Genomic DNA, 24595 nt, shown 5'->3' on the forward strand with positions numbered 1-24595 from the left:
AGAAAGATAGTTCATTGTATGGTAATACTATGCTTTGTTTAGCCATCCAAAAGTTGTTGGACATTTGGGTAGTTTCCAGCTTTTGGTTATTGAGAGCAGTGGTGCCATGAACATGCCCCTGGCACATCAGTTCAAAACACGGGGAGTAACAATGCATTTCTTTTCCAAAGCCATCTTACCGCAAGGAGGAGTCATGCCACATCACATTCCCCCACTGGATGAAAGGTTTTTCTGAAACAAGAGGTTTAATTTATGTTTAGAATGGCCAGTCTGTTGTCATGGGGCTGCCTGGCTTTCCATGTGGTTATGGCTTTGGCTCTCTACCCATGCCCCGCAGCTGAGTTTGGAGCATGTACTGCGTCCCCCTTTTCTCTGTTGCCTTCCTGTTTTCTCATGCTTTTTAGCTGTCACACAGCCATTCTTTCCCGATGCTCTTTTCCATGCACTCTTTACTTTTGGAGACAGGGTCTCATGTAGCTCAGGCTGGTCTGGAACATACTGTGTAGACAAGGATGACCTTAAAGTCTTGATCCTCCAGCATCACTTAGTCCGGATTGCCTGTCAACAAGTACACTACCAGTTCTTCCGCCACCACTCCTCGACTGCGCAGGCGCACTGCCTTGCCCATCACGGTCTTTTTCCGCCACCACTCCCCGACTGCGCAGGCGCAATTCTTCTCACTGTTAATGTTGGAGTACCGTCTGGTACTTCTGGCTCCGCTGTTCGTGATACGCGTGCCTTCTTACGAAGTGTGTTGGCGATGGCGACGGTGGAGGAGAAGCGGACGTCACCGGAGCCCGGGGCCGCGGAGGAACCCGCGGAGCTGCCGGCTGCCGTACGAGCGAGCGTGGAGCGGAAGCGGCAGCGGGCGCTGATGCTACGCCAGGCCCGGCTGGCGGCGCGGCCGTACCCCGCGGCGGCGGCCACCGGAGGTGGGATCCCCCGCACGGGCGCGCGCGGAGCTTCCCTTCCGCAGGGATGTGTTCGCATCCCCAGCCTTTCCGCTGCGCCTCGGCGGCCCGCTCCCGCTCGGTGTGCGGGGACAGCCACGAACGCCTGCGTCTCCGCGGTCCCTGGCCTTTGTCTGGCACATCTATGGTGCAGAGCTTTCAGCCTTGCAGCCATTAAACAAGCCTGCACGGTCTTGGTCTCCCAGTCCAGCACCCAGCAGAGCTGACCCAGTCTTTTACATGGGCCGCGCCTTCCAGGGCAAAGTAGAGTAACACTCCAGAGCCCCGCACTTACCCGATTGAATTCTCAGGGACACCTTGGAAAATGGAAAGGGCAGGGCTTGGTAACCCTGTTTTACAGAGTAACAGTTGACATCAGTAAAGAAAAAAGATTTTTTTTTTCTTCAGGTTAATCGGGACCAGAGAGAGTCATGTGGCCCTGGGTTCATTTTGGCAGTGCTTGGCATCTTAGGGTAGCCACTGCCTTGCTGTTCTCCGGTTTTTAATGTCAGTTGTGCTTTCAGCTGCTGGCATTACTCTTGGGACTTATTCACCCGAGTTATTTCTACAAAAATTTCTACAAAAGTAATTTACTTTCTTATCCCTCTCACAACTTCACGTTATATCTATATATATGCGTGTGTGTGTGTAAAGCATTTGTTTTGGCAGCATGTACTAAATAATAATGCGTATGTTTTATGGCAATTTGTACTTTTAGACTTGCCATTGAATTTGATTTGTTGCTCCTGACCAGCAGAGCTGTCTTGTAACTGACTTAGATTTGAATCTTTCAAAATCACCGGAAACTCTTTATATACCATTTTGTAATGTAAAAAGTAATTTTCATTGTCTTCGTTGGTTATAGTGCAGCTTTTGTACTGCACCCTCAGTTTCTCATTATCCATGTGCAGATAGACACTGTCTTACCAATGTCCTTCTACCTGCTGGGAACATCTAAAGTCATGAGAGTTTCTACAGCTTCAAACCCTGGCAAGTGCAGAGGCAATATAGTTCCACAGGAGGAGTCCACCCAGAACACTAGGAAAACTATTAGTAGCTGCTGGGCCTGTAACCAGAGCTGCTGGGGAGGCTGAGACAGGGGGATCTTGAATTCAAAAACTGGGCTACAGAGTTCCAGGTCAGCCTGAGCAGGTTAGGGAGGCCTTCACTCTAGGAACTAGAAAGAGAGCCGTGGGGGTTGCTCATTGGTCTAGTGCTTGCCTGCCGCCTCAGGACCCTGGGTGCATCCTCTGGTGTGGGAAAGAAAAGTCGGCTAAGCTTAGGCAAGGTTGGTCAGTCCACCACTTTTGTTAACAAACTTAACAAAAGGGTAAGTTTGTTGCCCTTGGAAGCAAGTGAGTTCGGTATCTTGTTTGAATGTCCCGCCCCTCATTTCACTCACCACCCTGGGGAGAAAGGGCTTTCTCCTTCAGAGGCTTGTACCTGGGTGTGAGTTTTAACTCTTTGTTACAGGCTTCGACAGATTTCCCTTCAGTTTGCTGTTTGCTTTCACAGAGAATAACTTCTGTTCCTTGCTTCTGCAGTTAGATCCTCAGGGCGCTACTTAGACACTTCCCAGCTAGGCTTACCCTGTTTGCTCACTTTCAGTTCTGGTTATTCTAATCCTCTTAAAGTGATTTTTTTTTTTGACAAGTGTCTAGTATAGAATCCTTGGAGTAAATACTAGTTATTGCCGCCATCCTTTCTGCTAGAGGCTGTCATCCCCGTCTTCCCAAGCCTTGTGTAGAAAGGACTTAACAGAGCGGGGCTGGGACCGTCCTTAGGAAGGCTTAAGGCTTTCCATTGGCTGCTTTCTAGAAACTTGGGGTTCGATGTGTTTCCACTATTCCCAACGGTTTACTGTAGCTATAGTGTAAGTAGAATGTGATGTGTGCCTTATACCTGGGTACCTCTCTGGAAGTCGGGCATTTAGGGCTGGAGGATGGGGAAGGAAGCTCCCATATTGGGACTCCTTTAGGTCCTCAGGTGCCCAGTGTGTCTTTTTACTTGACTTTTCATTTGTATTTAAAATCTTTTGCAAATGATTAGTGAATGTGAGTGAGTTATGTTCCCAAGTTGTGTGTATTATTGCTGTAAAAGATTAACTGCAACCAGGGTAGCGGTTTTGGAAACATTGATTTATAGCCAGTCGATCAAAGTCCCCGGCTGGTGTGCAGTTAGCATCTGAAGCAGTCAGGAACTTCACTCTCAACCTGTGGGCTCTGACTCCAGCTAGATAGATAGCACATGGCCAGAATTCACTGGAGAAATGCGAGGGGTGTGGGGTGTTTGCTGAATAGCGCTGAGTGGCTTGTCCTGTCTGTAATTGGAGCCAAACCTCTGATGTGCTGGGAGCTTTGGGGTTTGGTGTGGATTTGCTGTAGCCATAGGAGAAGTCATAGAAGGCCCCATTTCTTATATACAGTCAAGTGCATTCCACCAGGGGCATCCCAGGGTTCTCGATGCCTTCAGATTTTGTAATGTCTTATAGTTAGTGTGGCAGCTTCAGGAGGTTTGTTCTTCATTGTACGGTAGGTGCTTGTGGCTGTTCGCATACAGGCCCACGTGGCCTGGGAGGAAGTGGCATTTTACTTCTTTCTAAGGTGCAGGCTTTGCTAGTTTGGTTTTTGTTAGTTTTGCTTTCTCACCCGCTGGGACTTTAAGGGCAGTTTGAATGAAGTGGTGACATTGTTACCCTTTGCTGTTCCCCACCCACCTGGGAGTCTATGGGCTTGCCGGGTTCAGCTGGTGACTCCTTTATCTGCTTTCTGTAGGTGTGGCCAGTGTAAAAGCAGCTCCCAAAATGATTGACACCAAAGGTGGCTTCATTTTAGAAGAGGAGGAAGAGAAACACGAGATTGGAAATGTTGTTCACGAACCAGGTAAAGCATTTAAGTGTTTCCACAAAAGAAGTATTGACATTGGTAATTTGGAGCCACATGAAGGATTCTTTGCTCTTTGGTCAATGAGAAGACCCAGGGAGGAGGGGAGGGGGTGGAAGAAGTAGAGGGAGGGAAACTCCCTCAATCAGGATATATTATATGAGACAAGCCTCTCTTTTCAATAAAAGGAGAAAACACAACCACACACACACACACACACACACACACACATTTATTTGTTTGTTTGTTTATCAGCTTACAGTGATAACTTTATGTATGTTCCCTTTTATTTATGTAGAACAAATACGCTCACACATGCAAGTTCTTGGACATATGATAATTTGAAGTTTACTATTAGGAAGCACTACAAAACAGTTTTAGGCAGATTGACAGCTTCAAACTCTCATCAGTAATATAGGAGAGGGCTGGCTTCTGCAGCTGGCTTCTCCAGCTGGCAGCGGTTTTCTTATCAGTCGTTCTGGTCTTGTCCCCATGTGAATCGGTAGCCTGCTCCGGAGTTGAACAGCATCTACTAGATACTAATGATGTTGAACATTCTTTTGAGAATTTGTTTCCCATTTTAAATTTTAGAGCAGTAGTTATTAAAACCTTCCATGTAATTTTAAATTAAACTATGTAGTGGTGATATAAGGCTGTATAAATTCTAGGTACAGATTTCCTGTTAGTTTCAACATATAAATGGTTTGCTATTCATTTTCTCTTAGCTGAGGCTATTTTTGAATTGGCCTGATGATGTATCTTTGAAGAGGATTTTTTATGTTTCAATTTTAGCAATGTTCAATTAAAATGTCTTCCTTTTGTAAGAAAAAAAAAAAGAATATATCATATTTGATAGGTACAGTGTTACTCCCATTCTCTGAATGTATTCGTGTTCTGGGCTTGCTAACATGTAGTTTGGTTTTTGTTTTTCCTCCAAGACAGGGTTTTTCTGTGTAGCCCTGACTGTCCCGAAACTAGCTCTGTAGACCAGGCTGTCCTCGAACTCACAGAGATCTGCATGCTTCTGCCTCCCAAGCACTGGGATTAAAGGTATGTGCCACCACTTCTGGCTGTTCACAAGTAGTTTTATTTATTTGTTTGTTTATTTATTTTTAAGGGTTTACTTATTTATTTTATATACGTGAATGAATACACAATAGCTATCTTCAGACACACCAGAAGAGGGCATCAGATCCCATTACAGATGGTTGTGAGCCACCATGTGGTTGCTGGGAATTGAACTCAGGACCTCTGGAAGAGCAGTCAGTGCTCTTAACCACTGAGCCATCTCTCCTGCCCCCATGTGTAGTTTTAAATGATGTGCTTTGTGATAAAATTCCTAAGGGCTTTATTTTTTCAGGTACTTCTTTATTTGTTATTGGTATGACATTACATTTATTAAGTATACTCACTAAGAACAACAGGAAGGCAAACACCCAGGCACGTGGAAATGACTCCGTGGTTTGTGTATATGGGGTGGACAGACATCTGCAGCTGTATCGCAGGCAGGAGTTGCTGAGATACTGACAGGCAGAACAGTCTAAATTAGAGTATGTTCACGAGCTGGGCGTGGTCTTACTTAGGAGAGGAAAGCAGGATGATTGCTTGAATTTAGGAGTTTCAGACTAGACTGGTAAGGTCTGGTTAATCCCAGCAGGTGGTGTACACAGTGAGCTTCAAAGAGACAGACAGACAGACAGACAGACAGACAGACAGACCGACCGACCAGAGTAGTAAAATATAGTAGAGCCCTGTTGGAATTTCATTTTTGATGTGGTGACAAGCACCCTGGCAAGTGAGGGAGGAAAGGGCTCATTTGGTGTAGAATCTCAGATTGCAGTCCGCCACTGAGGACCTTTGAGGCAGGAAGTTGGGCAGCCAGTCCCAGCACAGCCAAGTGAAGAGCTGAGAGAAACAAGTGCACCCACGCTTGCTTGCTCGACGCTCAGCTAGCCCTCTCTGCTCTTACACAGTCCAGGTCTCCAGCCTGGGAACGGTGCCACCCACAGACAGGCCCACAGGCCAGCCTGTTCTTGACAGTGCCTCAGTCCAGGCTCTTGTCTCTGATGATTTTAGGTTGTAGCAAACTGACAATTAAAAACTTACCAGCACAAAACCTATCTTCAAAAAGAAAGAAAGAAAGAAAAAAGGAAAATAACTAAAAAATAAAAATTACAAAAAAGTCAGGAAGGAAAAGAAATGTTTTTTATAGTCCAAAATGAGAGGCCAGTACCCATGAAATAAAACTTAGAACATAAAACAGACAAACAAACAAAAAACCCAGAACCCCCCCAAAAAACAGAGCAAGTTCCAAGTGAAGAACAGTTTAGGTCCAGGCATGGTGGTATGCACCTTTAATCTGAACCATACCTTCTGCTGGAGGCCTACATAAGGATAATGGAAGAAGCAAGTGCATCTGCTTGCACTTACTTGCCAGCACATCTGTTGGAGCCTACTTCTTCAGGATTCCAGCTTAGAAGATTAGGTGAATGATAGCCTCGTGGGACTGTGCAACTCCTAGATGCCGGGACTTCCCATTCACAGCTGCCCATTGTTAAGTTAGTTGGACTGTAAGTCATTCCAATAAATTCCCAAATATATAGAGACATTCAATAAGTTCTGTGACTCTAGAGAATCCTGACTAGTACAAGGATACACAAGATTAGTGCCTAAGACCACTTGTCCTATCAACCTTCCATGTTTTGTTGACTTCTAGGGAACACAGAGAATCCTAAGATGTTCTGAATGTTTCACTGCCTGAGGGAGTGCCTCAGTTTCTCAGGAACTGAAAGGTTCACAGTGCCCTATGAGCCATGGGTTCTAACCCGAGAAACCAGGCCAACTCCATGATTCCCCGCAGACAGACTCATGCTGTAAGCCAGTGCACAGGAATTGTTATGGCAGTGTGTAAGTGAAGTGGTGCTGTTCATGGTTGGGGTTGGGAAGGACTTGGTGAATTACTGAGTCTTTCCTGCTTAATTATTCTGGTGATTTGAACAGGCTTGGCTTCCATAGACCCATGTGTTTGAATGTGTGGCCTACAGGAGGTGGCACTATTTGGAGGTGTGACCTTATTGGAGTAAGGGTGGCCTTATAGGAGGAGGGGACAGGCTTTGAGATTTTCTGTGTTCCAGCTCTGCCCACTGTGGAAACCCAGTCTCCTTCTGGCTGCCTACAGAATCCAGCCCCCTTCTGCTGCCTTTGGATCAAAATGTAGAACTCTCAGCTCCTCCTCCAACACCATGTCTGCCTGGATGCTGCCATGCTTCCCACCATGATGATAACAGACTGACCCTCTGAAACTATAAGCCAGTCTCAAGTAAATGTTTTCCTTTGTAAGAGTTGCCTTGGATATGGTGTCTCTTCACAGCAATGAAACCTTAAGACAGAAATTGGTGCCAGGGACTGGGGTGTTGTGTGATAGGCTTGATCATGCTTTTGTTTGGAGGAATGTGAGTTTTGAGACTTTGGATTAGGAAAGCCATGGGTTGCTTTAAGTGGAGTTTAATGGTCTGTATTAGTAGAAGCATGGAAGAACTTGGTGCTGAGGGTGATTTGAACTGTGGGGACCTGCCTCAAGAGGTTTCAGAGGAGTAGAATTTTAGTATGTTGCCTAGAGATCATTCTTGAGATATATGTGACTGCTTTTTGCCCTTGTACGAAGTGTCTGCCTGAGGCTAACATGAAGAGATTTAGATGAATTGCATTGACAAAGAAATCTCAAAATACCCTAGCATAGACTCTGTCCTGTGAGTCACTCATATGAAGAGCATTTTGATCTAATGTAAGCTGAGAAAGGAAAAATACAAAATGTATGGTTCAAGGAAAGGGGCACAGGAAGTGGAGTGGAGTTGAATCTTGTGTTCAAGGAGATAAACAGATCAAAGATATTAAATAGAATTAAGGGAGTGGTGACCTTTCATCTTGTGAGAAGGATGTTCCCCAAGTAACATTGTCACCTATTCTAAATTTACAATGTGTTTGCAGTTATTGTAAGGGATAGTTATATCATGTTAGGAATTATTATGACCTGGTTATTGTCTTCATTTGGACATAAAGAGATATGATTATGTGTCAAGTCGACAAGGGGTGGATTTGTGATGGCTGTTCTCGATTGTCAGCTTGTCTATATCTGGAATGAACTACACTCCAGAAATGGAGGGCACACCTGATTCAGATCTTGAGGCAGGAAGACAATATGCCTTTGTTCTGGAACTTGAAGCTGGAAGACAGGCTTTTGGATCTGGATCTTGAGGTGGGGTGACACATGCCTTTAATCAGATCTTGAGGCATAGTGGCAGTTCTTATAAAGACCTTGTGGTAAGGAATTAGAGGAAAGCTTAGATCCAGGTTTGGTGGCACATACTAGCCTTTAGTGCCAGCATTCAGGAAACACAGGCATACAGATCTCTGAGTTCACGATTAATCTACAGACCAAATTCCAGGACAGCCAAGCTTAGGCAGTGACGGAGACCATGGAAAACAGAGAGCTGTGATGATGTTATGAGGGGCCATGCTTCAGCCCCAACAGGAAGCAGAACTGGGCAGCTTCAGCCACTTGGTTCTGGCTTTAGAATAAGGATGGAATTTCCCTCCGAGACTAAGGAAAGTCACTGACAGCAGTTGTGTGGCAAGGGGTGTCCCTGCATGGAGGCTCAGAAAGGCCATTGTGTGAGGCAGCCAACGTTGTACCTTTTGCTGGCAGCCAGATTTGGTCATGAGTAAGAGTCACCAGGTGGTACTGGTTTTGAAGACATGAAGGGGTCATGGAGAGCAGCTGAGGCCTGGCACCGAGAGAGGCCAGGAGAGACCATTGCTGAAGGTACAGCCTCAGTGTCAGGTGAAAGCCCAGGACGGAAGGAATCATGCAGAGAAGTTGAGAATTGGCACCATGAAGCCTATGAGAGGCTATTGGTGGAAGTGCAGTCCACATGCAGCAGAAGACAGCAGCTTTTGGAGATGGTAGTACCATGGATGACCACCAAGAACAGCAGCAGCAGAGGCTGCGCTCTAGAAGCTCTGAAGGTGAGGCCTGGACTGACCTGGAGGCCCCAAGAGGTTAGAGATGCCAGAGCTGGGGGACACCTGCCAAGGAGAGCTGCTAACAGGGTTGTGGAACCAACCCAGAAGAAAGAGGTTTGGTGGAGTCAACAAAGATGAAAGGAGTTAGGGATCTGAAGAGCATTTTGACATCAGACGTGGAGGAGTTTGCCCAGCTGGATTTCCATCTTGCTTTGGTCCAATGTTTCCCCACTGTGCTCCCTTCCCTGTGTTTTGGAATGGTAATGTATATCCTGTGCCATGGTACATTGGAAGTATGTGATCTGCTTTTTGATTTTGATTTTATAGAGGATTACAGTCAAAGAGATTGCATGAATCTCAGAAGAGACTTTGAACGTTGGGGTTTTAAGTGTTGTTGAGACTGATAGACCATGAGGACTTTTGAAGTTGGACTAAATGCGTTTTGTGTTGTGTTATGTAGTGTTGTGTTATGGCTACCAGCCTATGGGGGCCGGGGAGTGGAGTGTGGTGTTCTGAATAGGTTTAGCTTCCATAGACTCCTGTGTTTGAATGCTTGACCCACAGGGGGCAGCACATTTAGGAGGTGTGGTCTTGTTGGAGTAGGTGTGGTCTAATTGGAGGAAGTGCGTCACTCTGGGGGTGGGCTTTGAGGTTTCCTATGCTCAAGCTCCACCCATTGCGGAAATCCAATCTCTTTCTGGGTGTCTGCAGAGTCCAGTCACCTTCTGCCTTTGGATCAGGATGCAGAGCTCTCAGCTCCTTTTCCAGCACCGTGTCTGCCCGCACGCCGCCCTGCTTCCCACCGTGGTGACTTTATCACTGGACTGTCTCTACCCTCCAGCTTCCAATAATGACACAAGACTTATGTTTATTTATGAATGCTTAGGCCTTACAGCTTTGGCTTGTTCCCAGCTAGCGCATAGAACCTAATTAACTTGTTTATTCTAATCAGTGTTCTGCCTCGTGCTTTATTAAGCCAGTCAGAAGGTGGTGGAGAAGAATTTTTAAGGCACTGAGACAGGTGATGCTTCATAAAAATAACAATACCAAAGTCCAGATGGTGCTCTGCACTCTGTTGGTACAGAAATCAACATTTGAATAAACAAAGACAACCTTTACATAGTACACAGGAGATTATCCCAACAACCTCTGAAACTGTAAGCCAGCTCTGATTAAATGTTTTCCTTTGTAAGGGTTGCCTTGGTCATGGTGTCTCTTCACAGCGATAGAACCCTAAAGACAATTACTTTTTTCTTTTTTTTCCTCTTAGGAAATTGTTTTCCATAAATGTAAGATTAATCAGTTTTCCCCCCAATAGGCATTGAAGTTAATAAGATAGAGAAAAGTACATGTTTCTCCAAAAGAATAAAGACTCCCCCTTCCTCTTGCAGGGCCTGTCATGGAGTTTGACTACACCCTCTGTGAAGAATGTGGGAAAGAGTTCATGGACTCCTATCTTATGAACCACTTTGATTTGCCAACATGTGATAGCTGCAGGTGCCTGCTTTAAACTGCTCTTTGTTTTTGTGGTGCTGGAGACTGAGGCAGTCTAGGCAACCCAGACTGAGCCACAGTCTCAACTCACACTGAGCTGACTCACACTGATGCCGACTTCACAGTCTTCCAGTCTGCCTACCGAGCGAGCGGAGACTGCTGGGCCTCTGCCCTGCACCTTCCCAAGCTTGCACCGCTTGACAACTAGGGAATTTTGTCACACTGTTAAAATGGTTTTTAATTTCATTTCAAATACATCTTCACCATGGCTGCAGGTCCCCAATTGCCCCGACTACCTCTTCCTACACTTGCCATCCCCACTGCAGGTGTGTGCCGTCCCCGTCCGCCTGCCCGGCAGTCTCTGTGTGCCTGCTTCTCTGCTTGGGAGCTTTTTTCTGGCTTGCTCTGGGCTCTGCTCACCAGTGTCCTCAGCAGAGGCTTCTTCTGGTGACCCTGCTGCCAGGAAGTCCCTGTTCCTTCACTATGCTTTATGATCTTAGAGCACCTTCCCTGTCACTATGTGGACTGTCTTCTGACTAGAACAGAGCTTTATTAAACAAGGCCCTATTTTATCCATTAAATCACAGCTGTCTTCTTATCACCTTGAACAGTGCCTGACATTGAGGTGATGAAGGAAAAGGAATAACTTAAAAGTTCATGGGCTTTCTATAAACTCTGGTGCTGCTTCAGGTCCCCACTGTCTCTGATTTTTACCTTGTTTTTTGAGCCACCAGAACCCAGCTGTGTTTAGGAAATGGGACTTTGGGACATTTATTTCTTGCCCATCTTTCTGGATCGGGTCTGTATAACCCAGGCTGGCCTTGAACTTGCAGTCGGTTCTCTCTCTTCAGCCTCTCAAGTGCTGGGATGATGGCATGGGCCACTGCTTCTGGTGGCCTTGTAACTCAATATGCATTTTCTTTCTCAATGAGCCCTTTTTTCATTGTGTCTTCCCTACTCTTATTTCAAGTTCTTTCTGAAATAAGCGGGACTTTAAGAAGATTCTTAATTGTGATCAGACTTGATTCTGAACTTTTATGACTTTGAACATGAGAAACAAAGGCAAAAAAGTCCATGTGCATCTTTGGGTGTGCAGGTCTTGTGGGTGCTGGGCTGTCTGAAAACTCAACTGAAGTAGTTTATATAATGGTCTTAATCTCTTTCCAGAGATGCTGATGATAAACACAAGCTTATAACCAAAACAGAAGCCAAGCAAGAATACCTTCTGAAGGACTGTGATTTAGAGAAAAGAGAGCCAGCGCTCAGGTTCATTGTGAAGAAGAACCCTCACCATTCACAGTGGGGCGATATGAAGCTCTACTTAAAGCTACAGGTGTCTAGTAAGCTGGACGTTGGGACGTCTGACTTTAGGCGAACTTCCAGCGTAACTGGCTAGTTTAACGCTGGCTTTGCTCACACAATAAGAAGATCCTTTTCTTGTTTATGTATCTATCCCTGTTATAGCTAATGACTACCCAGAACACTGTTTCCTCATTTTTCTTTTGCTGTGGCAACTTCAGCATAAGTGTATTGCTAGTAGATGACGCAGGGAGTGTAGCTGCACTCCAGAAGGCGTAGAAGAGCTCAGACCTCATCTGTCTCTCAGTCTCCTTTCAGTTACTTCACAGATGTCTGGATCTAACTGTATTGGGATATAAGCTGGAATGCTGGAGTGTCCCAGTAACTGGCACAGCTCGGGGCAGACCTCAGCCCCTGCTGTGGTCAGGTTACACGTGTGCTGTGGCAGAGACCCACTGACTGTATGCTCCAGCGCCTGGGCCTACTGCCTGGAGTCACATGTGTCCTCCTGTATCTCCTCCAGAATGGCTTGAATATTACAATGTTTGCACCATTCATTATATGAGAATATGTAGAGACATTGCTTTAGAGCTGTTTGTACAGGAATTTACTAGAAGTTTCTCATCCTTACATAAAATTAAGCCACATTGAGAAACATACACTCAATTTCATTAAATAAAATTATTGATTAAAAAGTTCGTCATTTATCTTAAGTACCATTCAAAATAAGTAAAAACAATGCTAATTAAAGCAGCCCAGGTTTTCTTATCACTTAGTGCTTTGTGCTTAACATGGCTTTGTTTCAGCCTCATGGACCCTGCCGAGGCAGCAGAAGCAGGGGAATGTCAGGGCACCGACTTTGCTGGCATTTCCTGCCGCTCTTGGCCTCGTGATTGGATTTTACATGTTCCGTCTCATTGAAGCTTTTCTTCATTTATGTTTTCTGTACTAGTATTTCAATTCCTTCTGGAAAAAGTGGGGCCTAATGGAGATCTTTCAACTGTTAAATTCCATGTTTTTGCTCCTGATGTGACTTATTATCTGTAAGCCTGACAGGACTTCATCCTGTGCCTCTCTGAATCCCAGCTAACTGGGCTCTCACCTGTATTGTAGGTTGTAAAGCGGGCTCTTGAAGTGTGGGGCAGCCAGGAAGCTCTGGAAGATGCCAAGGAAGTGAGGCAGGAAAACCGAGAAAAAATGAAGCAGAAGAAGTTTGATAAAAAAGTCAAAGGTAAGTGGCCGGATTTCCTGTCACTTGTCTCACCTCGGAGTAATAGGCCTCGCGGCCTGTCCTGCTCGTGGATGTGGGCATGTCTTTTCTATAGGTAAGGAGAGCGTCAGCCTCAGGGCCTTGGTGCATGAGGCCTGGCTCAGACCTCACACTACCTCATTTCTAAAGGCCTCATTTTCATGTGAGTCATTTTTGTGCAGCAGTGGTGTCTGTCGGGGTGGGGATGGTGGAGTTAGGCATCAGTCGGATCCTGTGTGGTCTGCAGTGTTTAAGACAACAGTAACATAAAATAACAAGACTCTCAATAGCTACCTCTCATTGCTTGAAACAAAACCATGAACTATGTAGTCACTGGATTTAGTAGCTAGAAGGAATAATCGGTGTCAATTAGTCTGAGTGTCTTTATTTAAATATGACTAATAAACCCAGATGGATGAATGACTTGTTCTGTGTGTTGGGACAGTTGTCCGGTTCTCTTCCTGAGTCTTCATATGTATATGTATTATACATTTGCATAGTCATTCCTCCATCTGTGCATCTGTCTCCATGTCATCCACTCCCTGGTGGCTCTGTCTCTGCATCCATTGTCCACGTGTGTATGTACGTGTGTATCCATGTGTGAATGTTTCCATAAGTCTTTCCGTCCATGCACACATCTAGTTTTACCATGGGCCAAGCACTGTGCTAACCAAGGTGCTGGATTGAGTGTCAGGAAGGAAACTTGAGACACTAACCCAGTGTACTGGCTATGGAGCCACACCAGGGATGAGCACAGCGCATGGCAGGAGCACTCGGGGCTGTAAACAGAATCACCAAAGAGGAGTCTTCAGGAAGTAACCAGCATATGCCTTTCATGTCGTGGCTGTGTAGAGTCCCTGTGTGGTGCACACTGTAGGTAATATGCGTCCTGTATGTAGGTTGGGTTATACATTTATTTGATCCATTTCAAATTAGTGTTCTAGCCATATTAATTTTTCTTATGATTTTAAAATTTAGAAGAGATTCTGTGGGTGAATGGGACAGCCCATATGCTTAAACACAAAGAAAGGGGGTGGCTGTACATGTCTGTGGTCCTAGTGCTCGGGAAACTGAGGCAGGAGGATTGTGAGTTGGAGGCCAGCATGGGCTGTAGAATGAGTCCTTGGCTCAAAAAACAAAACCAAAAACCCCACAACAAAACCCGCCTCCCAAACCTAACTAAACAATAATAGCAAAAAGCCAGTCAGTCAGCTAACCAGGCATCCAAGTCCTTTTCCCTGTGCAGACTCTTACACATTCTAAAACAAAATATATAGCACTGTTGGATGCAGAAGTGCATCAAGACAATCTCACTGAAACTCCTTTGCATAAGTGACCTAATTCCTGAGCAGGTAGGAAGCCCACATAGGAGCCTTAGCAGACTACTACAGAAGACTGTTTCATTAATGTTGTCCAAGCCAGCCAGCCACAGCTGTGTCTGTGACATGTGATTTACATGTCAGCAGAGACCCACTGAGGAGAGTTCTCCTTTAACCTGCCCTCTTCTCTAATCTTTTCTAAGGTTTAGCATTAGCCCCTCCCTCTAACAGCAGAGCTGCTATTACAGGCTAGAGCAGTGGGAAAGCAGAGTAAGAAGGGGTGTGAAAGGTGGCCTCCAGGTGAGCTATCTGCACGGTGTGCAGCCAGAGGCCATATGCGCGAAGCTTAATGCCTTTGTTCACAGAACCTAAAGCTGGTCTTTTGGCTAGGGTGGCTGGCCTGTGAGCTACCAGCATCTAGGACCCCTGTGTCCTGTGTACCTCTCCCACCTGTTTTGTCTGGGATTCAAACTCAGTTCCTCCTTCTGGCACTTTTTTTACCCTGGGAACTGGTGGATTCTTGTCAGGTCATGGTAGTGCAAGCCATCTCTGGAGCTCAGGCCCAGGGTTTTAACTGCTCCTAGAGATCAGCCAGACCCTTCCCTCAGATGGGGTAGGTGGTGAAATATGGACAAAAGAGTAAGCGTTAACTAGAAATGTGCATTGTAAAGTGGTGAAAAACACTGACTTTTCCTTAGACACTCATCCTGTGGTTTGGTCAACATGTCATCTAACTAAGCTCCTATAGTTTGTCTAGAAAAACATTATGAGATACACTTAATTTCTTGCCTTTTTAATATGACTCTATTAGGATATGTATATATCTTAATACAAATTTCTACAATTTTCAAAATATGAACTCAGTTGGTGTTTACTTTTTGATCACTGTATTAGCTCAAACTACCATGTATTAGACAGATTTCATGGGTTTTCCTCATTCCTGAGTCCCACCTGACACTGAGGTCTTTTCTGAGGATTGATTTCTTTTCTTTGAGTTCATTTCTTGTTTGGGTAAAACATGCTTTTCAAGAAAATGTTTGAAGTGGTTGCATGAGTGAGTGCCTGCTGTTACCTGCTTTTGCTGATGAACATGTGAGTTCTGGGTGGTCTGTGTCCCCTCCCCCCTTGGGGCGCTCAGTGTGACGCTGACTTTAACTGTGGTTCTTGTTGATTCATTCACTCTAGCACTTGGTGGATATGTTCCTGTCCTGACTAGGCCACCGAGGGCTGAGTGGAGTAGACTGTAGAGTAGAAACGAGGAGCTGATTGTACAGTTTGCTCAGAACAGAGAGGAGTCAAGGCAAGTCTAAAGGCTTTTTAGTTGGAAAGAATTGGAACATGGTTCCTCTTGATGCACAGCGAAGCTGACTAAAGCTTTCTTCTTTATGGGAAGGTAAGCAACTACACTCACCTGCTCTCACCATTTCTGTTTATGGTAGCAGTTATAACAAGTTTGCTGCAGAAAAAGCTGTGAATACTGTATAGTGCGCACAGACAAGGTTCCACATCTCCAGCCAGAGGGTAACTGCATTCCCAAGGGCACACCACCCAGTAGTGGACAAGCACCCTGAATTGGTGCACTAAGTTTTGGTCTGCAGGTGGGATTGTGGGTGTTTCTTTCATTGTTGCATGGGCTTAGTTGTAGAAGTTTTCCTCCTAAAAGGCTACTCAGTGGATTAGTGGATTTCATTAGCACGAATGTCCCCACCTCTGCAAGGGGCAGGTAAGGACATCATCCCATTTTGAGGTCCCTTCTGAATTTCTGGATACTGCACACTGTCCCATGCATATGTTTGTGACATTGTGGACCTTCTCTGAGGAATCTGAGGTGTATAAGTCCATCTTGTTTAGTTTATGGAGCATGAACTGAGATCAAAACTTTGTGTTGTCTTTGTAATTTATTTCTTCCAGTAACAGGGACACCACCTGTTTTTCCATCCAGCTGGTAGAGGTGGTGGGTCTCTCACCCAGCTCTGTAGTAAGTTTCCCTCAGCAGCAGCAGCACTGGGTTCCTTTCACTGCACTGTCTCTTTTGCAACGTGTAGTCTAGAAACAAGCTTTTAAGTGGCATTGAGTTCTCACTGCAACAAGCATTTTGGGGAAATCTCTCTGGGTGAACATTCTAAGCAGTTCGCGAGGCTCTCAGTAGCCAGATTGGCTGCTCATTTCCAGGAGAGGTAGTCTCTGGGCATCAGCTATCTACTGCCAACAAGACTAGGAGGCAGCAGTAGGGCAAGGCACTCACTATTTGGTTGTCCAGCCTCTGTTAGGCTCGTTTTGTGCAGCACATGCACCCCAGTTCCTTCCCCCAGGTATGCTAGACCTGTCCCACTTTTGCATACTCTAACAGTTGTATCTCTGACTCGACAGAAGACAGTCGGTTGCTACTCACCTGAGTGCTGTGGAACCAACAAACCTTTTAGATTTTGGGGGCCAGTGAAATTCAGGGGGTAAATGTGCTAATTCCCTGAGTTTGGTTCCCAGAAGAACCCACTTGGTGGAAAGAGAGAACTTACTCCTGCCAAGTTGTCCTGACTTCTACACATGTACAGCATTGTGGTCCACATGCATACACATGTATATCCCCCCACACTACATGCACACACATGTATACCCCCCACACTACATGCACACACATGTATATCCCCCCACACTACATGCACACACATGTATACCCCCCCACACTACATGCACACACATGTATACCCACACACTACATGCACACACATGTATACCCCCACACACTACATGCACACACATGTATACCCCCACACACTACATGCACACACATGTATACCCCCACACAATACTTTCTCCCCCAAGTGTTGGCATTTGGCCATTTCTAACCCTTCACACTTGTATGCATTTTATTAAGCCCTGAGTTACTTGCAAACACCGTGATTCCTTCAAATCTTTGTGTTTCTGAGAACTTTTCTCTGTAACTAAAAGCTGATCATAATCGAGACACTTAAAAAGTGATTACGCAAAATGTTTCCTGTGTGTTGTTCCTGTGTCTCCCCTCACTTCCGTTTGTCAATCCAGGAGCTGCTGGGGTATCACCTTTAATGGTGCCTCAGCCCCTCGCTTTTGCCCTGCATTGCTCAGCATCTTGTTTCTGCTTCATGAGACTCAGGCTCAGGCTGGTTATCTATGGGAGGAATACTTCTTAAGAGATAAAGGATGCGGGGCGGTGATGGCGCATGCCTTTAATCCCAGCACTTGGGAGGCAGAGGCAGACGGATTTCTGAGTTCGAGGCCAGCCTGGTCTACAGAGTGAGTTCCAGGACAGCCAGGACTACACAGAGAAACCCTGTCTCGAAAAACCAAAGGAAAAAAAAAAAAAGAGAGAGAGAGAGATAAAGGACACTCATGAGAGCTACTGCCCGTCCTGGAGGGAGCTGAGAGTCTCCACTCAAGTCCTTCCTGTTTGTACCTAATACAGACGACACTGTGGGTGTAGCACCCTTTTACTCAGTGGTTCTAGTATATGCAGATGTCTTAGCTGAGATTTTTGTGGCATATAAATAGGGGTTGTTTGTTTGCATTCAAACAAAGCTTTTCCTTGGGCTCTACTCTTGTTTTCTTGAGACAAGGTTCACGTAGCCTAGGACTTGTAACAATCTTCTTGCCTCTGCCCCCTAAGTGCTAGGATTGTAGATGTCCATTTCTGTGTCTGGTTTTTTTTTTTTTTAATTGGGATTATGTAGCTGGCCTCCAATCCACAGAGATCCACCTGCATCTACCTGTCAGGTGCTGAGACTAAAGAAGTGGCCTGGCCTTTGTTGTAGTTTTCTTCTCAGGTCATGGTAGTGTCAGCTCCTCCAGGCACTCTCCATTTGGGTGCTTACACTGTCCCAGGTTTGGCCAGTGGACGGTGGAGTCTCCTTTAAGCTGGTTCCTTTCTTTTCCTGAAGCCCTTTTTATTTGGAAGGAATTTCAGAGTTGTAAGAAACTGCTGGAATAACGAACAGAGGAGCACACACATGCCTTCCCCAGACGGAGTGAGCTGTGGCTCGTGCTACCTTCTGCATCATGTGTAGGCTCTCACTGCAACCGTAATCACTACTGTGATGTGGTGTTTCCTAACACACTGTCCACCAGTGGGACATTAGCAGATTCTAATCTAAACACTGTGCTCCACTTCTGCCGATTGAACCTACTTTAGGTCCCCTTCTAGAATGGATGCAGTGTAGGCTTGCTCATGGTTTAGGCATTAGGTCTAAATGGTTCTGAGTCTCATCACCTTGCCTTTTATGCCAGGACACAACCCAGCTCAGCAGCTGCCCACTGGGACCAGTACTACTGTGATAGGTCAGAGTGGCTTTCGGCCCCAGGACTCCATCACCGTCCAGTGTTCTACAGCATCCTTAGTGGCATGGACTCTGATTCCCAGTGTTGTGTTTGTTTGTGTGACTTTATTTGGAGCTCAGATTGTCTCAGACTCTGTCTAGTGGGGTCTTGTCACAGGTTGCTGTTTATGCCCTTGACAAACTAAACATTTCTAGAACAAGCATGTTTGTCTTCATGTATAAAAAGTCCAAGCACATACTGATAAATCTAGTTTTTATCCTCCACATTTCAGGGCTGATACTACAGGGAGGAACCTGTAAACCTGGCTGCTTAGTGCAAGGAAGTGATACATTTTCCATCTCTCCCTGCCCAGTGCATGCCCCCCCCCCCCTTTCCCATGCATGCCTGCTCTACTCCTGTCCTTAGGCTTTGGATTGCTTGTTTAGAAAATGAGACAAAGGCAAGGAAAAGCCAAACTTATCAGCACAGCAGGTTAAACATCTCCAATCTAAACATCTAAGTGCTCCAAAATCTGAAATATTGCCAACATAATGCCATAAGGAATCTCCATGTAATAGGCCGTAGCCCAAACACTTCTATATAAGGTACATCAAGCCATGTGTGTGTGGTTAAGACTTGGTTCTCATCTGCAAGACATGTTCTATACGTGCAAATATTTCAAAATCTAAAAACATCCAAAAATTGCTTTCAAGTTTGAGATACAGGATACTCAGCCTGTGCTTCTACTTCTACCAGGAAAGCTTATAAAGCATGATAGACTTCGTAAGACAGAAAACGCCAATCTTTAGCGTGGCTGGAAAGCTAGGTTTTCCATGTATGTAAGAAAGTACATGTAATATTCAAATCTGGCAGAGACGGTAGCTTAGTATGATTTGCTGCAGCCCAATTTTGAGCGGTTTCCACAGTGGGAAAGTCAAGGAGACACCTGCAGTCAGGAGGCACACTGACTCCCCCAGGCAACAAGAGAGCTTTGTATAGACTTCAGAAATCTAGGCTTTTCCTGAGCTGAAACAACCAAGACCAGAGCTTGGATGCCAGACCTTTCTAGCACATGGTGCGGACACAGAGCCATGTAAACCTAAGAAAGTGGTGAAAAGGCCATGTGGCCCAATGGTGAAGAATGCTGCCCGGGGTCGGCTTGATCCCTGGGGACCTAAGCTAGACTACACCTTTTCCTATCGGCTGACTGGTCTTGGCTTGCCTATCTGCATCTGAAGTGCTTAGCCTGGTGTCCAGTCTATCGATTGTCCTGTCCGCCTTTTACACATGGTATGTTATATTTGGAAACAGATTCACGTAGAGTTTTGACATTAATTACAGCAAAATGTCTCAAGGAAAATGAGCAACCCCTGAACTGAAGTTACTGGCTGTGGGCCAACTGACATGAGTGCTGGGAAACAATCCCAGGTCCTCAGGAAGAGCTGTCTCTCCAGCTCCTGGCAAGTTTTACTTTTTAAAAACAATTGTTAGAATGAGAATGTAGCTCCGGTGATGAGAATGCTTGCTTGCCAGGACCCCACAAACCAGATATGCTACCGTATGCCTGCAATATCAGTGCTCAGAGCTGGGAGTGGAGGCAAGAGCATCATAAGCTCAGTGGCCAGCATGAGGCTGTTTCAACAAAACAAAAGCTAAACTGATGCTGTCGTCTCAGTAGACACAAGATCACAGCATGAGCAGTTTTTTAAAGATGGAAACCTGTCAGCATACATTAGTAGAGTTCTTGGCTTCCTGGATTCCTCATAGGCAGAACTTGTCTGACAGGAGCTCCTGACTGAAAACCTTGGGATTGGAGCCGTTCCCATTCCTTCTTCCCTCAGCTGGCTTTGCTTCTCTCACATCCTGTTTTCTGTCAGATGCCCCAAACACACCCCATTCTGTTGTTTTGTTGCTACACTTCTGATGCATACAGCAACTTCATGCTTTATAATAAACAATTATTTGCACAAGCTTAGCAGGCTTGCCAAGTGTGTGTAACCAGCAGTTAGAATAAAAGGAAACCATTATATACATTATATTATATATAAATAAACCATTAAATACCAATGAAAGCTTCATTGGACTTATTCTGTATTAGGCTGAAAAGTTCTTTCTCCCCTTAGAATTGCGGCGAGCAGTAAGAAGCAGTGTATGGAAAAGAGAAACAACCGCTCACCAACATGAATATGGACCGGAGGAAAACTTAGAAGATGACATGTACCGCAAGACTTGTACCTTGTGTGGCCATGAACTGACATATGAAAAAATGTGATTTTTAAAACAAATTTATATTAAAATAAAGACCCTGTTCAAAAGTTCCACAATGCAGTCTTCATAGAAACAACACTTACATAACAGTGCTTTGGAATGGTTGTGTTTAAGTTCTGCCTGAGGGTACAATGTTAGGTCTGTGGGAGCCCAGTGCTACAGCAAGATGGAAAACTAACAGGTCATTTTATATACTAACTAAAAGAAAAAAACCTAAGGTGATAGATATGCGAAAAAAAAAAAAAGGTACACATGCACAACTGCACATACATGTGCACAGGAAGTGACAATAAAAGTGACAGTTATTCCGTGGAGAACAAGGGATGTAGGTGAATCCTAGGTTGGCACAGAAGGAAGAGCTTTCAGGGTAAGGCTGATGGAGTGAACAGGTCTGATGCGCACTGCTGTGCAGTCTTCAGGCAATGGCAAGAGCGAGATGCTGTTACAGGAACAAAGACCCAGTCACAGCTGGGAGCCAAGGACTCAGGAGGCTGAGCCCAAGGCCCCGTTCTTCAGGACCTGTACACAGCAGTTTGGAAATGCTGTATTAAAAGGGAAAAATGACTACTTTCAAAGTTGAGTATCCAACTGCTTCATCAAAAGCATTATCATTTAAGTAGTCTACCTGCCTTGCAAGGACTCATCAAACACAGGGAGGGCTAACAGCTTGCTTCCATGCTTGCTTAACACTTCTGATGTAGGAAGTTACAGTTGCCAGTCTTACTTCCTATAGACATTTGCCTCAGTTTAGCCAGAGTTTTCTTCACTCTTGTCAGAGGTATTATCGAAGCGTAGTACATGAGTAACAGCTGTTAGAAGCAGTTATACATGAACAAAGGCTCGAGAGCCGGGCGGTGCTGGTGCCCAGTACAGCACTCAGGAGGCAGCGGCAGAGACAGGCAGGCGGATGTCTTGAGTTCGAGGCCTGCCTGGTTTACAGAGTTCCAGGAGAGCCAGGGCTACACAAACCGTGGTGGATAGGGATGGGAACCAAGATAAAAGAGTATCTACAAGATTCTGTAGAATGCAGCTCACGTGTAACTAACCAGCTGAGGTAAAGAAGCATGGCCAATGCCCTGAACAGTGTTGCGTTGGCGTGAGGCCAGGAGCCATACTAGTCCATACAGTGTTTACGCAGTGGCAAGGAGCTCCACATGACTGTGACCAACACCAAGGCTGCGATGGAGTGTCATTCCAGCCCTGCACTAATGGGAGGGAAGACTGCTGCACACTGCACCTGGAGAAAGGCCAAACTCAGAAGTCAATCCAAATAAGAGGGGCCATCATTACTAACGGTTCTTTAGAAAACTCAGCAGAGATGTTCTGGTGTTTTACATGTGCCGTACTAACTTTTACAGCTCAGTAAAAATTGATCCTCAATGGGCAGCCAGATCTTAGAGAGATGTTTGTAGCCTGATGACAAGAGTCACCGAGGGTTCAGGCTGCTGCTAAGTACTGTTGGGTGGTAGGGATAATTCATTCCTGAAATACATGGATTTAACTTCCTGGCTGTGGACTTCAGATAAGTTTTCCTGGGGCCTGCTTCTATCTGTGAAGTGAGTATTTAATAAGGTATGATGGTGTAGCAGCTAGTAGTTGGTGAACACTTCCTGTCCAGGCCAACACAGGAGATGTGTTTTGCTGTATGCTTCTGTTCTCTAGCTGTCTTTAGGTTAATCCTGCTATCCAGACATCAGGGTGGCAAAGGCACATCTTTCACTTTAGGTATGATACAGTCCTTAGGGAAGCAACGTATGTCTACTCCGACGAAAGCCTGTTAAGGAGCATTAGCATGACTTCCCATTTAGCGTAGCTCATGCTCTAACTGAGTTGATACTCATGAGGCATGCATGTGTGCAGTCACGGGCCACCCCTGTCTATGGGAGCCCCACCAGAAGGGAGCAGCTGCTTCCTACTTTTGCATTTTGTCTTCTGTAGGATACAATCCTCTGTTCAGTTTTTCCAGATGGCTGGCCAGGATAAAGCAGGGGCACATTAATGAACAGTTTCTAGAAATCTCCACTACACAGGAGGATGGAAAGAAAGGAAGGAAAGAACAAACTTCTGTGTGCAGATCAAGAATAATCTACTATACCTCAGGAAAGGCTACAGTTACCAATGCCTTCAAGTGGTTAATTCTTTGGCTCCTGGAGGATTGGAGCCATTTCAAATCAGAGCATGAGCTATGTTAAATGGGAAGAAGGAACAGGGTAAAGAATAGGATTCTTAGGTAAAGGATATTTAGCTAAGAATCAGATTTTGTCTTTCTGAAGTTTCCCCCATCCAACCCTGAGCTATTGAATTTAAATGATTAAATGATACTCATACCTTAAATGTGGTATTTAAAAAGCCTAGGAATTCTCATTATTAAGAAATTATATTCTATGGCCATTGAAATGTATGGTAACTAAATACCCACATATACAAACAGACAATCATAATGTATACTTCTAGAGTATAACATGTACAAAAAGATAGTAAACACACAAAATTAACAGCAATTGTATCATTATTAGTGGACTTTTCTAAGGTTTAATGAGAAGTTTAAAAATCCTAGAAATCTGGAATGTCAGATAATTGCTTATGCATTATTTTACAAAACACTCCTTGCGATTCAGCCTCAACAGATTCAGGGATCAATTATCCACTCAAGGATCAAAGAGACAAGCCCCAAGCCACACTGAATTCCAAGTCCCCGTCAGCTCATTTATCACCCACTCCATGTCAGTCTGTGACACTACAGGAGCTTGGGCAAATTCTTCTTGGAGGTTCAGGGCACGACCAGATGCTTTTCAACAATGGCTGACAAACCTGCAAACCTGGGAGGTAGAAACACTGCTGCCATCTTCATTATACTTTGAGATCGCGGTTTAAAATAACTTTCAAGATTCTGGGTGGCTTATAGTTCAACAAATTTGGGGATTAGTATTAACAATCCTTCATACTAAGAAGTAGTACCATAAGAATACCACTTACGAAAAGTATTTGCAAAAGACAGCTTCGGATGGAGACTAAGCACACCTTCAGTAAGAAAAGAGACTAAGATGATAAATCATGACTCCCAAAGTTTAGAAAACATAACTGCAGTTTATTCCAGCCATGTTTCCCAGGAGCAGAGGAAGTTAGGCTCCCTGGGGACAGCCCATTGGTTATATCTACTATTTTGCAAGCCTGACCTTGCATTTCACACACCTTAAACCTGTTGTTTTGTGCCCTAAGGAGAAAAAGTATCAACTTTATCACAGGAAAGTTGTGCCTCACATCTGTACAACTCTACAGTCACCATAACACTGCTTCATCAAGCAGCGCTTGCCCTTCAGGCAACTACGGGTCAGGTCGTTCATAGTCCTCGCTCTCCTCCCCCATTTCCTTTAGGAAGTGAAAGGCTACTACAAGAAAGCAAACATTCAAACCATCAAAAATAAGACAAGTTATTTCAAGATAACAAAAAGGGACAAGAAGTGACTGTCAGGCCTGCAGAGCACAGAACTGCTGGAACACAGCCAGGATGTGGGGATCTAACTCAGCTGTGAAGAGCAGGTTCTCCAGGGTCACCATATACTGCTGGATTATCTGGTGATGCTGCAGACACAGAAAAGAGGCTTCAGTCAGGAAACCAAATGCAAGCAACATGTCCCTCATAGCCCACCTATGCTGACACTTCCTGAGAAGGCTCAGCATTGTAACACTGCAGGGGAAGGAGTGGAGAGACATACAATAATATAAACAAACCCGGTTCTTCTAGCCTTGACGCGAGAGCCACTGCCCACAGCTACACTACTGACAGCTGCAGAGCAGAGTGCGTCTGGAAAGTCAGGACAC

At 45.1% G+C, this 24595-nt stretch overlaps 2 protein-coding genes across 5 annotated transcripts in view; one reads left to right on the plus strand and one right to left on the minus strand.

Annotated features, from left to right (window-relative positions):
• Positions 1-636: 636 nt before the first annotated feature.
• On the plus strand, positions 637-20823 carry Xpa (XPA, DNA damage recognition and repair factor). Of its 3 annotated transcripts, XR_013110696.1 has the most exons (7): positions 637-932; positions 3725-3832; positions 10246-10351; positions 11516-11681; positions 12761-12878; positions 15401-15608; positions 20629-20823. XR_013110696.1 is itself a non-coding variant. In XM_034502186.2 (6 exons), the coding sequence occupies exons 1-6, from the start codon at positions 761-763 to the stop codon at positions 20775-20777; spliced, it is 819 nt and encodes a 272-aa protein (XP_034358077.1). In that variant the 5' UTR covers positions 639-760; the 3' UTR covers positions 20778-20823. The 3 variants fall into 3 exon arrangements, 2 of the variants coding, with proteins under 2 accessions (XP_034358077.1, XP_076791141.1); XM_034502186.2 differs by lacking the exon at positions 15401-15608 and having other exon boundaries at positions 639-932; XM_076935026.1 differs by lacking the exons at positions 637-932; positions 15401-15608 and adding an exon at positions 3118-3481.
• Positions 20775-24595, minus strand: part of Ncbp1 (nuclear cap binding protein subunit 1) — a 36355-nt gene continuing 32534 nt past the window's right edge. For both annotated transcript variants that reach the window (XM_034502178.2, XM_076935020.1), the window contains exon 23: positions 20775-24355. In XM_034502178.2, the coding sequence (XP_034358069.1) occupies positions 24242-24355 (114 nt within the window). In that variant the 3' untranslated portion in view covers positions 20775-24241. The remainder of the gene's footprint in view (positions 24356-24595) is intronic.

Source organism: Arvicanthis niloticus, chromosome 5 (assembly GCF_011762505.2).
Source record: "Arvicanthis niloticus isolate mArvNil1 chromosome 5, mArvNil1.pat.X, whole genome shotgun sequence".
Taxonomy (NCBI): Eukaryota; Metazoa; Chordata; class Mammalia; order Rodentia; family Muridae; genus Arvicanthis; species Arvicanthis niloticus.